This window comes from Piliocolobus tephrosceles, chromosome 13 (genome assembly GCF_002776525.5).
Source record: "Piliocolobus tephrosceles isolate RC106 chromosome 13, ASM277652v3, whole genome shotgun sequence".
In the NCBI taxonomy this organism is placed as follows: Eukaryota; Metazoa; Chordata; class Mammalia; order Primates; family Cercopithecidae; genus Piliocolobus; species Piliocolobus tephrosceles.
In genome coordinates, this window is record NC_045446.1 from 79,173,566 (window position 1) to 79,188,291 (window position 14,726).

At 35.3% G+C, this 14,726-nt stretch overlaps 1 protein-coding gene across 1 annotated transcript in view; it reads left to right on the forward strand.

Annotated features, from left to right (window-relative positions):
- Positions 1-14,726, forward strand: part of TYR (tyrosinase) — a 124,294-nt gene that overhangs the window by 12,809 nt on the left and 96,759 nt on the right. The window contains exon 2 of the mRNA XM_023209125.1: positions 1,279-1,495. Within this exon, the coding sequence (XP_023064893.1) occupies positions 1,279-1,495 (217 nt within the window). The remainder of the gene's footprint in view (positions 1-1,278; positions 1,496-14,726) is intronic.

The window sequence follows — 14,726 nt, forward strand, 5'->3', positions numbered from 1 at the left end:
TCAAGGATGGACCACATATATGACAGTGGTCCAACACTACTATAAATGGAGCTGAAAAATTCCTGTCACGACATCACAGCAGTCATGTTATACATAATGCATTACTCATGTCTTTGTGGTGATGTTGGTGTAAACAACTACTGAAATCCCAGTTGTATAAAAGTCTAGAACATACCTTATGTACATTACATAATACTTGATAATGATGATAAACAACTATGTTACTGGTTTATGTATTTACTATTCTATATTTTTATCATTATTTTTGAATGTGCTTCTTCTACTTATAAAAAAGTAAGTTGTGAAACAGCCTCAGGCAGGATCTCCAGGAGGTGTTTCAGAAAACGCCATTGTTATCACAGAGATGACAGCTCTATGTGTGCTATTGTCCCTGAAGATTTTCCAGTGGGACAAGATGTGGAGGTGGAAGTCAATGATATAGACAATCTTGACTCTGTGTAGGCCTATGCTAGTATATATGCTTGTCTCTTAGTTTTTAACAAAATTTCAATTATGTTTATAAGTAAAAAATTAGATAACATAAAGCTTATAGACTAAGGATATAAATATTTCCTACAGTTGGACAATGTGTTTGTGTTTTAAGCTAAGTGCTATGATCAAAAGACCCCAAAAGTTTTAAAAAATTGAGTAAAAAGTTACAGGAAGTTAAGGTTAATTTATTATTGAAAAAGAAAAATATTTTTATAAATTTAATGTAGCCTATATATATAGTGTTTATAAAATCTACAGTAGTGTAAAGTAGTATCTTCGGCCTTTATATTCACTCAGTATTCCCTCACTGACTTACCCAAAGCAACTTCTACTCCTGCAAGGTCCATTTATGGTAAGTGTCCTGTATATACAAGTATGCCATTTAAAAATAATTTTTATACTGTATTTTTACTGTACCCTTTATATGTTTAGATAGGCTTAGATGTACAAATACTTGCCATTATCTTACAGTTGCCTATAGTATTCAGTACAGCAATGTGCTGGACAGGTTTGTAGCCTAGAAGCAGTAGGTTTTACCATACAGCCAAGATGTTTAGTAGGCTATACAATCTAGGTTTGTGCAAGTACGCTATGATGTTCACACAATGACAAAGTCACCTAATGATGGATTTCTCAGAACATATCCCTGTCATTAAAGACACATAATTGTGGTAATCTCCTAAGGAGAAGTCTAACAATGGTAATTAGAAATTCCAACAATTCTACCCTTCTTCTACTGACTCAGAGGTGGTGACAGTTTGTTTAACATGAGGGTGTTTTGCACAGATTATCTGTAGCCGATTGGAGGAGTACAACAGCCATCAGTCTTTATGCAATGGAACGCCCGAGGGACCTTTACGGCGCAATCCTGGAAACCATGACAAATCCAGAACCCCAAGGCTCCCCTCTGCAGCTGACGTGGAATTTTGCCTGAGTTTGACCCAATATGAATCTGGTTCCATGGATAAAGCTGCCAATTTCAGCTTTAGAAATACACTGGAAGGTAATCTCTTTCTTTTCACTTTTAATTTTTTTTCTGAATTTGTATTTACGGACTCTTATCCAAAGAATGAGGAGGTGTTTGAGAATTCAGAATTTTCTGAGTTGACCAAGAATATGTGTTGTATATACTTATATTGACAATGACCCTAGCTGACACTGGTCAGCATGTTATAATTCAACATGTTAGCTTCAAGAGTCTGGCATGGTGGCTCATGCCTGTAATCCCAGTTTACTTGGGAGGCTGTGACAGGTTGATGACTTGAACCCAGGAGTTTCAGGCTGCAGTGAGCTATGACTGTGCCACTGCATTCCAGCCACAGTAACAAAGTGAGAGAGTCTATGAGGAAAGAAGAAGAGGCAGAAGCAGCAGCAGCCGCTTTAGTGAAATATATGAATATATTCATCTTACGGATAAATACAGGCAATAGGCAACCTAATGGTGAGTGAAGTCAGTTTTTTCCATTAAAAGAGAAAAAGTAATTTCATTTCCAGAACAATTTTGTATTGTAGAATTTCAGATATAAGTCTATGGACTGATAGTATTTTCCTACATTTTAGTGCTTTAGTTTTCTCCTGTTTAAAATATTCTAGGCGTTGTGTCCTTTGAGGTAAGTTCATTCATTTAACTGTAATAAGGACACAGCACATAGGTCAAGCCTTCATATCATTATTCCTTAAGTTTTCTGTTCTTCAGCAGAGGTTACATCTCATGATCTTTTCTAACTTCTAAATATTTCTCCTACAAATGCTTTCATCTTGCTTGCATTTTGCATTCAACATCTGTTCATTCTTCTCTGCTCATAGCTGACCCAGTCACCAAACCCATTCCATTCACATAAATTTGCATTAGGAAAACAAAATTACAAACAAACACAACAAAACAAAAACAAAAACACTCATTCAAGTCACAAATTTAAGAGGAGTTTGGGGAAGACATAGGCACTGACTTGTGGCAAGGCAGACAACTCAAAATTTAACACTAGACATCTCACCTCCTTAAAGGCCTGTAATACCTTACCACATAGAAAAACTTTCCTCTCTTTTGTAATCTTTTCTCTTTAACTTGTTCTTTTTTTTCATTTTTGTCATTGTTTTATACCCTAACTTTTGTTATTGTACTGTGCAGAGCGGTTTTACTGTTTCATTCATTTCCTTGTTTTACTGAAAACCATAGTCTCAGGGTCTTACATCCAGAATCAATTTAAGCAACGAGAGTCTCATCCTAAAGATGAATTCTGTTTTCCAGCTATGTAAACAGAAATTAGGTTTATTCTTCTACAGTAATATTCATGATTACCTTTTTAAAGTAATAACCACATCCAAAGCACCATGTCAAACACTTTGTATGGCATTATCTCACTCAATTTCTTATAATCATCTTCTAAGGAAGATTGCATTTATTATTCCCACTTTTAAGGGAGGAAACATTATCAGAGATATTCATCTTTTGGTTACTGAATAAGCGGCAGAGATAATCTGCACCCAGCTTTATCACGTACCAAAGTCCAAATTCTTTCCTTCACACTCTGATGATCAACAGTGGGTTGAGAGTTTCTGTAAAGTGGACAATACCAGTTTGGTCTTTTGATACAAGAAGGCAAGACATAGTACCAGGGAATTTCAGAGCCTATTTAACGAATCTAAGGTACACAATTTCAAAGTCACAATCTGGGAGGACTGGGTGACCCACTGGACTCTTTAGGGATTAACAATAGTACTCAGAATGCTGATATTAATGATGTTGCAAAATGAAGCTACATCTTTAAGGAAATTGGAATATTTTGCTGTTTCTTCAGGCAAAGTTTTCAGCCATGAGTGACAAAAGCATATATTTTATTATTACGAAGCACGGGTTGGTCACAGAAATAAGGCAGGGGAACATCACTCGTCTAGGGTCTCAAGTCAAAGAAAAAAGTGACTCAAGATGTGTCAACTCAGCCAGTGGTTTTCAAATGAGAGTCTGATACACACAGGTGAGGAGGGAACAGCAGATTTACTGCAAATAATTTGCTACTACAAATAATTTATGTTTGTAAATTATTTTTTCCCATAATTTCTTCTAATTTTACACACTTTAGTAGGCAAAGTGTGTGAGAAGAGATGCAACATAGCATATTGTCTGGCACACAGTACGTGTTCAATAAGTATCTGATGACCGAATACATAAATAATAGTTAGAATCCTTCAAATTTTATCTAACCCACCACTTACCTTATCTATGCCTGTTGCATGAAGTCCATGTCATGAGGCAAAATGTGAGAAACCATTATGCTGAGCTGCCAAGAAAAACTTTCCTTTAGTAGGTACACATTTTAAAATTATTTTTCCTTAAATTTGTATTCAGCAATAATTTTAAGCTTTCAGAATTGTGAAAATAAAAGCAATACAAAAACCATGAATATATATTTTACCCAAACTTACATTTTATCCTGTTTCTCTCTCTCTCTCTCCCCCAGTCTGAGCCATTTTGAGGGTAAATTGCATAAACTAACTCTTTACCCCTGAATATGTTAGTATGTATTTCCTAAGGATAGGGATAGACTCATATAGCCACAGAACAGTTTTCAACTTCAGTAAACTCTATATTGATATAATGCTTGTATCAAATCTATTGTATATATTTCAGTTTTTAAAAATAGATACAATAATATCCTTTTCAGTATTTTTCTTCTCCAAAATAGAATCCAGTCTAGGGTCAAATAGCATTTAGTTTTCATGGTTCTTTAGTCTGAAATATTTCCATAGTCTGTACATATGTGTCTTTATGTGATTGGCAGCTCTGGAGGATATAGTTCCTCCTCCTCTTCCTCATTTTTAAATAGAATGTTCTTCATTTTGAGTGCATCTTATATTTCCTCATGACTAGATCCAGATAATGCACTTTTAGCCAAAATTCTACATAGGTCATTATGCATCTTTCTGAGATGCTGTCACATCTGGAGGCACATGATGACTATCTGTCTCACGTTGGAGATGTTAATTTTGATCGCCTACTCCAGATGTGGTTCAGTCTTCCCACTGCATAAGTACTTCTTGCATCTGTTTAATAAACTGTCTACATGGAGAAATTTTAAGACTATGTAAATAAACCACCTCTTATCACAATTTCTCCTACAGTTGCCATCCATTGATGGCTACAAATGTACGATTTTTCAGCTTCAGCACTTCTTTTAAATTTATTAGCCAATATTCAGGATTCTACTATTAACAAGAACCCTCCATTCTTTCTATTTATCTGTCTACCTATCTATTAATGGTATGGGGTAAAGGCTTTCCATTGTTTAATGGTATATAACTCATTAATATGCTTAATTATCTTTGTGTGCCAATGGTTCCAGAATTTGCTCATGGTACACCTTCAAGTTTGTTCTTATGTCTCCATTTCATATACACATTTTTTAAAACACACACTCTCTCTGGTAAGTTAATTATTCTAGAGCATCTTGTACCTACAATGCTCCAGGCCTGAAATTAGCCATGACTCTAAGGAGTAATGTTTTCTTTCATTGGAAGGAAATTCAAGGTCAAGATTTGGAAGCAAGTTTTGGTCACCAGAGAGACACATTTTATCTCACAACATGAATAGGGCAGGGATTTTTCTTCTGCAAAATAGAATCCAGTCTTGGGGTGTCTTGGTCTACAAGGAGTACTCAAGTGAATATAGCAGTGAGGACAGTAGGACTTGAGAAGAGGTCAAATGTCACAGTTACACCCTGCTCTCTCAATACTTGCCCATGAAATGGAATTGTTACTTTTGATTAAACCTCGAAGTTATTGCTTCCTTTTTGTTCTTGGTCTTGTAAGAAGTGTATAATGCACTTTTCCCATGGAACAAAATATTCATAGTCATTGCTAGGACAAAGGAACTGTTGTATTTTTCTCTATGAAAGTTATTTAAGTAACCTCAGCTTTCCTCTTAGATTTGATTGCTGAAATAGTGAAGATGTGTAATTTGTGAATTGTATAAGAGACCTCATGGCCGGGCACGGTGGCTCACGCCTGTGATCCCAGCACTTTGGAAGGCCAAGGCAGGCGGATCACCTGAGGTCCGGAGCTCGAGACCACCCTGGCCAACATAGAGAAACCCCATCTCTACTAAAAATACAAAAATTAGCCGGGCATGGTGGCAGATGTCTGTAATCCCAGCTACTCAGGAGGCTGAGGCAGGAGAATCACTTGAACCCAGGAGGCAGAGGTTGCAGTGAGCCTAGATCATGCCACTGTACTCCAGCCTGAGTGAGACTCTTTCCAAAAATAAATTAATTAATTAATTAAATTAAATTAAAACCTCGTGTTTCTAGATAAAGCAAATACAAATAAGTCTGTATTATAAGCAGTTTTCTGATTAGGTTAAATAGGGGACCCTGTGCAGTGTCAGTTGTCACATTAAAACAGAAATTTTCTCTCATGAAAATCTCTGCCTATCCATTATGTCCTGTATATCAGAGTTTACAAGCGATGTTTTTTTAATAGCACTGTTGGGGAGTGGGACATGGGAACTGAAAGTTCAATGAATTGATTAAAGGTAATCAAACTGATTAGGATTAGATCCTAGCTCAACCACTTCCTAGATGTGTGACCTTGGGTATGTTCTTTAACTTCTCTGGGTCTTAGTTTTATCATCGGTAAAATACGGATAACATAATAATGTATAAGGTTCAAAGAATTAAATGATGTAATATATGTAAGGTACTTAGAACATTTTTTTCAACGAAGGGCACAACACTATTGTGTTAAGCTGTGGTTAGTTACTGACAACTTAGTTAGCAATCATTAACTTCTCTGGCAATTAGCTTAACAAAGTAAGTATACATTGAGTTCTGAGAAAGCATATTATAATGGCCTACATTTAGTGGAAAAATAAGGGAAAGGGGAGGATGGAAAAGAAGATTCATGAAGATAGACCCAAAAATAAATAATGTTTCTGGAGACAGATAGGATTTCAGGGCAAGTTTCAAAAATGAGGTGACAGCAGGAGCAAAGGTATCTTCTGTTACCCAAAAGGGAAGAAGGAGACAGGAACAAGGAACAACTTGTTGGTGTTTAATGGTGTATTTCCAACTCTGAGCACAGTGGCTGCCTATAGTAGGTGCTCATTAGGTACTGGCTGACAGACTGATAAATCAATAAATAAAGGAAAGCTGCCTTCATTGTAAAACTTATATATACCAAGAATAGTGTAAAATCAAATTAATCATAAGTAGGGCCAAGTCAATCTTGGGTGATCATACCTTGTTTCAAACCACCCCCTTCTAACAAATGCAATTTATGACTATGGAAACTTATTATTGGAAGAGACTTTTCAGCATATTCAGTCCAACATCCCACACTATGCTAAGATGCCCACTGGGATAGCATCACTACGTGACCTATCAAGGGAAAACCTACCCCACAAGGGAAAATAAGAAGTTCTTTAGGATAAACCAAAATCTAATTCCATTCAACTTAAATAGAGCCATCCATGAACCTGGTATTATGGTATACTATGGAAGTACAAAATATACAAAGATAACTTACACAGTTTATCTCACTGAAAAGCTCACCATCAAGTGAAGAAACACCACAAATACATAAGGAATACACAAAATGGTAATTGATATAAAATGAGGTAGGAGCCCAGATACACCAGAAATATTTCCCAAGGAGGTGAAAATAGAATTGGATCTTGAAATTTCATTAACTGCTCACTGAGCAGAGAAGAGGAGGAGAGGCATTTCCAGCAGAGGGAACAACATATGCAATGACATAGAGGTGTGAAAGTGTGAGACGAGTTACCAAAAAATGAGAAGTTCTACGTGGCTAGAATATTGAGTTTGTAGTGGGAAATAACAAGAGATGTAAGGAGTTTAGAAAAATCCATGCATACCAGTGTCTCTCAATCTTCTTGAAGGAAAAAAAACACATTATAGGCCTCTAGGAATATGTTCACAAATCCGTAGAAAATTAAGAAACTGAAGTTTATTCTAAGATTCTTTCAAATCTTCACGTTAAAAGAGTTATAAATTCATTAGTATTAAACATTAGCCGTCATCACCATAATAACCTAATGTTTAAAAACCATAACATTCATATCTTCAAAAGTATGTCTGAAAAATTTGTCTTGAAAACATTGCCATCGACAAGGGTAGTTGTGATAGGTTATTAAGCAGGAAATTGATATTATCCTACATATTCTTCAAAAGATATGATGCTAGTGGCATTAGCAGAATGCAAAAAGATAATCAGTGAGCTATTGGGGGGAGTCATGGATGATGAGGGCTAGATCTAAAGTAGAGAGAATGAGGATGAAGATGAGTTGGTTAGTGTATAGAATCAGAAGCTCTGGTGACTGACTATAAGGCAGCAAGGAAAGTAACAAGTTCAGGATGATTCTGACACATCTGTGATTGATTTCTAACAATTGGTCCTAGCAAGTTATACATCATTTAAAAAAATAATTTCTCTTCATTTAGCAGCCCTTATAAAACTGTATTGTTTCTCTAGAATCTTAACTTTTTTTCTGCAGCCCTTCAGTCCTTTTTATTTCAATGTGACTGTCAAGCACTACAGTACGAAGTATTTCACCACTTCACATGCAAAGATTTTTTTAAGGAGCAATCTAGAGAGTGGTAAATGAGCTCTGAGCTTTAATGTGAAAGAGTGGAAGTTTTGCATTTTTTAATGACATTTTAACATGAATAGTGTGTGTATTTGCAGAGAAAAGCCAGCTGGGAAACTACAGTGAAGCCTCCATAGGTAATCTAGTTTTCAGTCTTCCTGCCTGAGAAATGGACTTCCTTAGTTCAAGCAAAATAAAATAAAATAAAATAAAATAAAATAAAATAAAATAAAATAAAAGTCACTCAGATTCAAAAAACAAATTCTCTTGACATGAATTGTGTAAACTGGGTAGCCAAGGAGATAGTTGACATGGGGTGACACATTCTCGTAGTTGGAAGGCTAAATTATTTCCCTAGTATATTCGTCACTAATTCTGAGGGAATCAGAAACTCAGTAGTTTGGTGTACCCTGACTCAGAGGCAGAAGGTTTTGAAAGATGATTAATCCAGACGAGGAAAACCTTTCTGGGCCTGTTTTACTTAATCCCCCAGATTTACCGCCTCGATAACCACACTGGTATTCTGATCAGGCAATAATCCTGATAATAACAATAAAAATTCCTATGTGCCTGACATTGATACTTCTCACATGTTATCTTATTTTGTCCTCATAACAGTCCTAGGATATTTCATTGATTAAACTAAAGGACCATTCTCAGCAAAGTAATTATTCCAGTAAATTTAGGAGACAGTCTCTGTCCTTATATTATAAGCTCATTCCACTCATTTTACTCAAAAGGTAACTTTTTTCTCTTTTCTTCAAGTTCTCAGAGCAAATAGAACTCTTCCTATAACATGAAGGGAATTCAACAAGTGACAATTGTATTGTTTTCCAAGTGGATTTGCTTTATATGTAGTTCTTTAATCAGAAACTAACATTACTGTTTTTAAAATTCTGAAACAAAATAGGGAATGTTCTATTGTGAATAAGATCTTTGTAGATATTTATGTATGTTTTAAATTATTGAAGGCAGAAGCTGCTCTCAGGGAAGAGTTAATATTTATGTTATAGGTTCACACACACATCCACACCCACACACATGTGCACACACACACAAGTCAAGTGTAATTACTACATATGAAAATTCCTGTCAAATTCTTAATCAATATCTTATTTCTCAAAGCAGAAGGTTGGGAGGACCAGAATATGTTTATCACATCTGGTTACTTTAGCAATTCTCTAGTTAGCATGCAGTGATAGCCCACTAGAAATGATGACTATCTGAAGATTAGAGGGCATTTTAATTTTTGCAGCAACAGAGTTCTTAAGAACCAGTGACATTGTTGAGACATCTGAGTGGTAGAAAGTCACTGTTTTCTATTTCAGAGAGGACTTAGAATAGTTTAAAGTTTGAGGGTATTATTGCATGATACTGAGTAACTTCTAAGTAGTAAGTGCATTAATGGTATCACTGGGGCGCTCTGTGTTTAAAAAACAAAACAAAAAAAGCAGCATTTGTCCCCATATATTTATACGTTTTAAAATGACTCTTCTACCTATTCCTTCTTCTACTCCTCTAGTTGTACTGGCATGCAATTTGTTGTTCTTGCCAAATGTGAATACTGAGAAAGTTAAAGTTAATTTATGTAAGCCGTGTGTCATCTTCACTCTGAATTAAAAGGTGCAGGTATTATCTTATGGCAAGTACAGTCTTAGGAAGATTCACTGGAAAGAGAGAAAGAAACTCCCCAGATTAGTGCAGAGCCCTTTAGGGTCAATGAAAACACTGAATATTGAAGACATATAGAACTGGATTTCAGTATCAGTTCTAAAATTCTGGGCATCTACTTCCTAATTTGTAAAATTTGTTCAATAATTACGTTTGGGTTATTATGAGAATTTATGTACATCTAGCTCCTATTACATACACAAAAATGTTTCCCTTTTTCTCCTCCCACCTTCTCTGTAATCTTCAATAGTCTTCTCAACTTCTGTTATAATTTAGCATAGGCTATCAGTCTTCATGATGTGTATTTATCCATGCTAAAGAGCTTTTGTTTAATTTTTCATGATTTGAACTCACTGCTGTGGAAAATGGCTATTTACAGAAGGATAATCTCATTTTCCAAGAATTCAGTTGAAGGTCCTAGAAGATCTTTATGAAGCAAAATAATACTTTTCTTATTTTTAAAGTATTCTCAAAATAATTTAAGTATTCTTATATATAAGTATTATATATAAGTATTCTTATATATAAGTATTCTTATATAATAAATATACTTATTTAAGTATTCTCAAAATAAAACTTCTTTTCTAAGTATAGAGTCAGGCATTAAGACATATAGACATCTCACTTCCTTGGGATAAGTCTTGGGAAAAGTATCACTACACACTAGCAATAAATATTGCAAAGAAAACTTATAACTCTATTTTATGCAGTTATTAATTAAACAAATATGAGTTAAAAGACTTCAGGAGTTTCGCTCTGTAGCCCAGGCTGGAATGCAATGGCACAATCTTGGCTTACTGAAACCTCCGGCTCCCGGGTTCAAAGGATTCTCAAGCCACAGCCTCCTGAGTAGCTGGGACTACAGGTGAGTGCCACCATGCCTCACTAATTTTTTTGTATTGTTAGTAGACATGGGATTTCTCCATATTGGCCGGGCTAGTCTCAAACTCCTGACCTCAAGAGATCCACCACCTTAGGCTCCCAAAATGCTTAAGCCACCAAGCCTGGCCTAAATTCAGCATATTAAAGACAAATTAACAATGTCTGATGCAAACATACGACTGCTTTGTAATCTTCTACACTAATGATTTGTAGTGTTTTGGTTTCAGAATCCATTTACAACTCTTACAATATATGAAAAATTTCCGCCAGCTTTTATTTATATGGGTTATATTTATGACTTCTCATTTGTAAAATTGAAAAGATCTTGCATATTTGTATAATTAATTTGTTTAAAAATAAATTTCTTATATGATAGTATAAATAATATAATTTTAATAATAATTTCTAAAATACTAAGTGGAATGAAACTACTTTTTATTTTTACAAACAGGCTACATCTGGATTTTATGACTACTTCTACATTCAATATATTATAATTTATTGTTTGGTTGAAGAACTTGATGAAAAATCTAGCCTCACACAACTATGTAATCAGAATACATAGAAGTATTTTTAAAAACACTTTCAGATAATTGTGAATCCTTTCTTTTCGATACTAAAACTTTACAAATGGTAATTTTCTCAGAGCTTAATTACACTGTCAAATCTGAAATCATGTAAATGAACTTTTTGTCCTTGCCACATTAAAGTCCGTTGATCTGTCTAGCATCATGAATGAGATTTTAGCCATTAGTGATTTTATAATATCATGCATTGGTCATTTGTAAAATACTGAGTTACGCAATCTTCCAAATGTTAAAATATCTCATTATACAGTATTCAAAATGACATTATTAATATCACCACCAATCTCATCAGAAATATCTTTAAGTATGAAGACTTTATCAAGCTCATAGTGATGGTATCAATTTTTCTTAATTTAAATTTTTGCTTGAAAACTCAAATTGTAGCACTGGCAAAAAAAATACCATTAGCTTTTTCAAGTGACAGACTTGCTTTGTTCACATAAGAAGAAGTCTGCCAAATGCCTGTCTAAATAGCCAGTTTATCTCTGAATTCTACATTCAAGTCAAAATGATTTCCTGTGGGAAACATGATTATTTCAGCTCTCAACACAAATAATGGCACAAGTGTTTTTTCCCTAGATGAACATATTTCAAAATGCAGCATAAATACTACATATGTAGGTTCCATTCTGTCCAACAGAAAAATAAAGAGGCATATAAAAGAAGATAGTTTTTTTTTTAAAAAAAAATATTGCTTCATTAAGGACATTAAGTGAAACTAGCATTCATTTATTCATTTTTACTGCAAGTCTGTGGCTGGTGAAGAATATAATAATTACAGTACACTTGGTTGCCACTACCTTGATTTGTGCTAAGACACCAGAAGATTTACCCACTATTGCTTTTGCACCATCAGTGCAAATGTGAACACGGAAGAAGGCAAATCACATCATAGTATTATTAGGAAAATAGTTTTGACATTGCAAATCCTCAAAGAGTTTCAGGGACTTCAAGGGGTCTGTTGGTTACATTTTGCTAAGCAAGAAAACCCTGGGATTGTAGAATAATTTCTTTTTAAAACATAAGGGCATCTGGGAAGACCTTATTAATTTCAAACATAATTCTGCATTTTCAAGATGAAATGTCAAAGAATGTTGATATGTAAATGCACATTGAAATCCAAAGAGATGGTGGCTAAGGACGTGCATTATCAGGCCTTTCCTCTAGAGGTTTTGGTTCAGTAGGTCTGGTAGTGGAAGTGGGGCTGTTTATGACCTCCAGTGAGCCACAGTGACTTATATAATAATGTTTTATATACATATATATGTGTGTGTGTGTGTGTATATATACACACACATATCTCCACACAAACATAATAATTTCTATTTATATATTAAACCCTATTATCAATACAAAGAGCACACACGCACACACACACACACATATTTTTGTGGGGGCACGGTAAAAGGTGTTTTCCTGCAATGGTACAGTAGTCACCTTGCTTCTCTCTCTGGTGACTGTTGAGGTTGTCTACAGTGGATTGGGTGCATCCTGAGGGCCCTCAACAGAATGAGGTCCACACATAACCTTCTAGTATTTGGAAAGTTGAAGGACAGAATGAAAATCCCACAGTAAAAGCACGCTGAGCTATGAAAATGAGGCAGTTTTTTATGGTAAATAGTAGGTCATTGTGTTTCCCAAACTTGATCTAATTGGCTATGACAAATTATCTGGCACATACATTGATTCTAGATGTGATTAGTGTTCCCTTGGTTCTAGGGTTTTACATATATGCCAATTGGGCAATCCTAACATGTTGATGTTGATAATGTTTCATGGCCAAAACTAGAATGTATTTTCATAATACACACACACACTCACACTCTCTCTATAACTGGATCCTAGGAAACTTTAATTTTAGTAAATGCCTCAGGTGATTTTTATGATCAGGCATACAGGGCAGCTCTGCTCTATAGCTGGTTACTGTATTCACATTTTTTTTTCTTATGATGTAATAAGTAATGGTGGGGGAGCAGATTTTGTTATCAACTGTAGAAATATGGCTATAAAAACTTACTATTTCATGGCTTATATTTGTCTTCATTGCAAGCTTCTCTTACCTCAAGGACATAAAAAAAATGATGCTGTTTCTTTGAAAAGATTTTTCTGTTCAGTAAAATCTCTAGTGTAAAAGGAGTGGCCTATTTTTCAATTTGCAAGTCTGATCATTAGCCTTTGATTCATATAACAGAAATAGACTTCCTTGATACCTAAAAAGCTTGGCTATATTCAAGTAAGAAAGTAATAGATATTTGCATCTCAACTTTATAACTGAGCAACAGAGAAAACAAAATTAGTAGTTACTGAGCACCTGATACCTTGTACATTTTCAAATAAATCATTTGAAATTTGCAACTACACCATGAGATAGGTTTTGCCTTGATTTTACAGATAGGGAACCTGATAGTCACATGGTTGATAACAACCACAGTGAAGTCTACTATTCCAAGTTCATCTGATTCCAAGGCTGATACAAATTCCACTTCACTACAAAGCCTTCTCCAGCTTGCTAAAGTAAAGCTCAGGACTCTGATAAAGTCCCAACCCTGCCTCTGGTATGTGACCTAACACTAACCACGCTGCTCAGAGGGGGTATCTAAAAGAAATTCTGGTGTGAAAACAATAAAATTTTGGTGGGCAAACAGAAACATGATCGTCAATAAACTATCAAAAGCATACAACACAGACTTCTACTTCTGGGAAGGTAAAGTAGGTACACTTTCCTCTATTAGTCCCTCTAAATACAACCACAATCTCTGGATATTGTATATAAGGGAAGCAGAAAGAATATAAATAGTGGAGAGAAGAAGGCAGATCAGCTAGGAATATTGGAATCTCATGGTATGATGGTGAATCCCCTGGGTTTTATTTTCCTCATATATTCAAGATTTGGAGCTGAAGAAGCTTGTAACCTAGAAACACCTAGAGATACATACAAACAAAAGTAAAACAAAACAAAACAAAAACAGAAAAGAACACCAACAAAAGCCTTCTCTCTCTAGTCAAAGGACAAAGAAAGGTGCAGACAAGTTTTAAACAGTAACCAATGTACTTCATTCAAATTCAAAAACAGAAAAACTGAGGCACAATCCCTACCCAAGTCAGCAAAAGTTGATTGGGGAGACTAGACTTCCACCCTTGCTAGTCTGTAAAAGGTGCCTCCTCAATACTCTTCCAGGGTAGTGTAAGAGAAGGCTCAGTTTGCATTCCAACCAGGGAGGAATTAACCACTCTTCTACTTTACATGGAGGCAACTTGGAGGACTTGCAATTCTATCCCTATTAAGCAGTAAAAAGATGAATCTTTTCTTCCCTTCTGGATTGTTGTCAGAGGAGGCTTATTGGAGAGTTAGGTCTTCTAGCACTGTCTAGTGGTAATTAGGCCACCCAATGGCATTAGGGGAAACTAGTTGAGAAGCAGTAAGTAATGAGGTATTCTTACCTCTCCTAGCAAGGAAGACAACAGTGGAGGCCTAGTGGGGAGCCAGGTCAGTG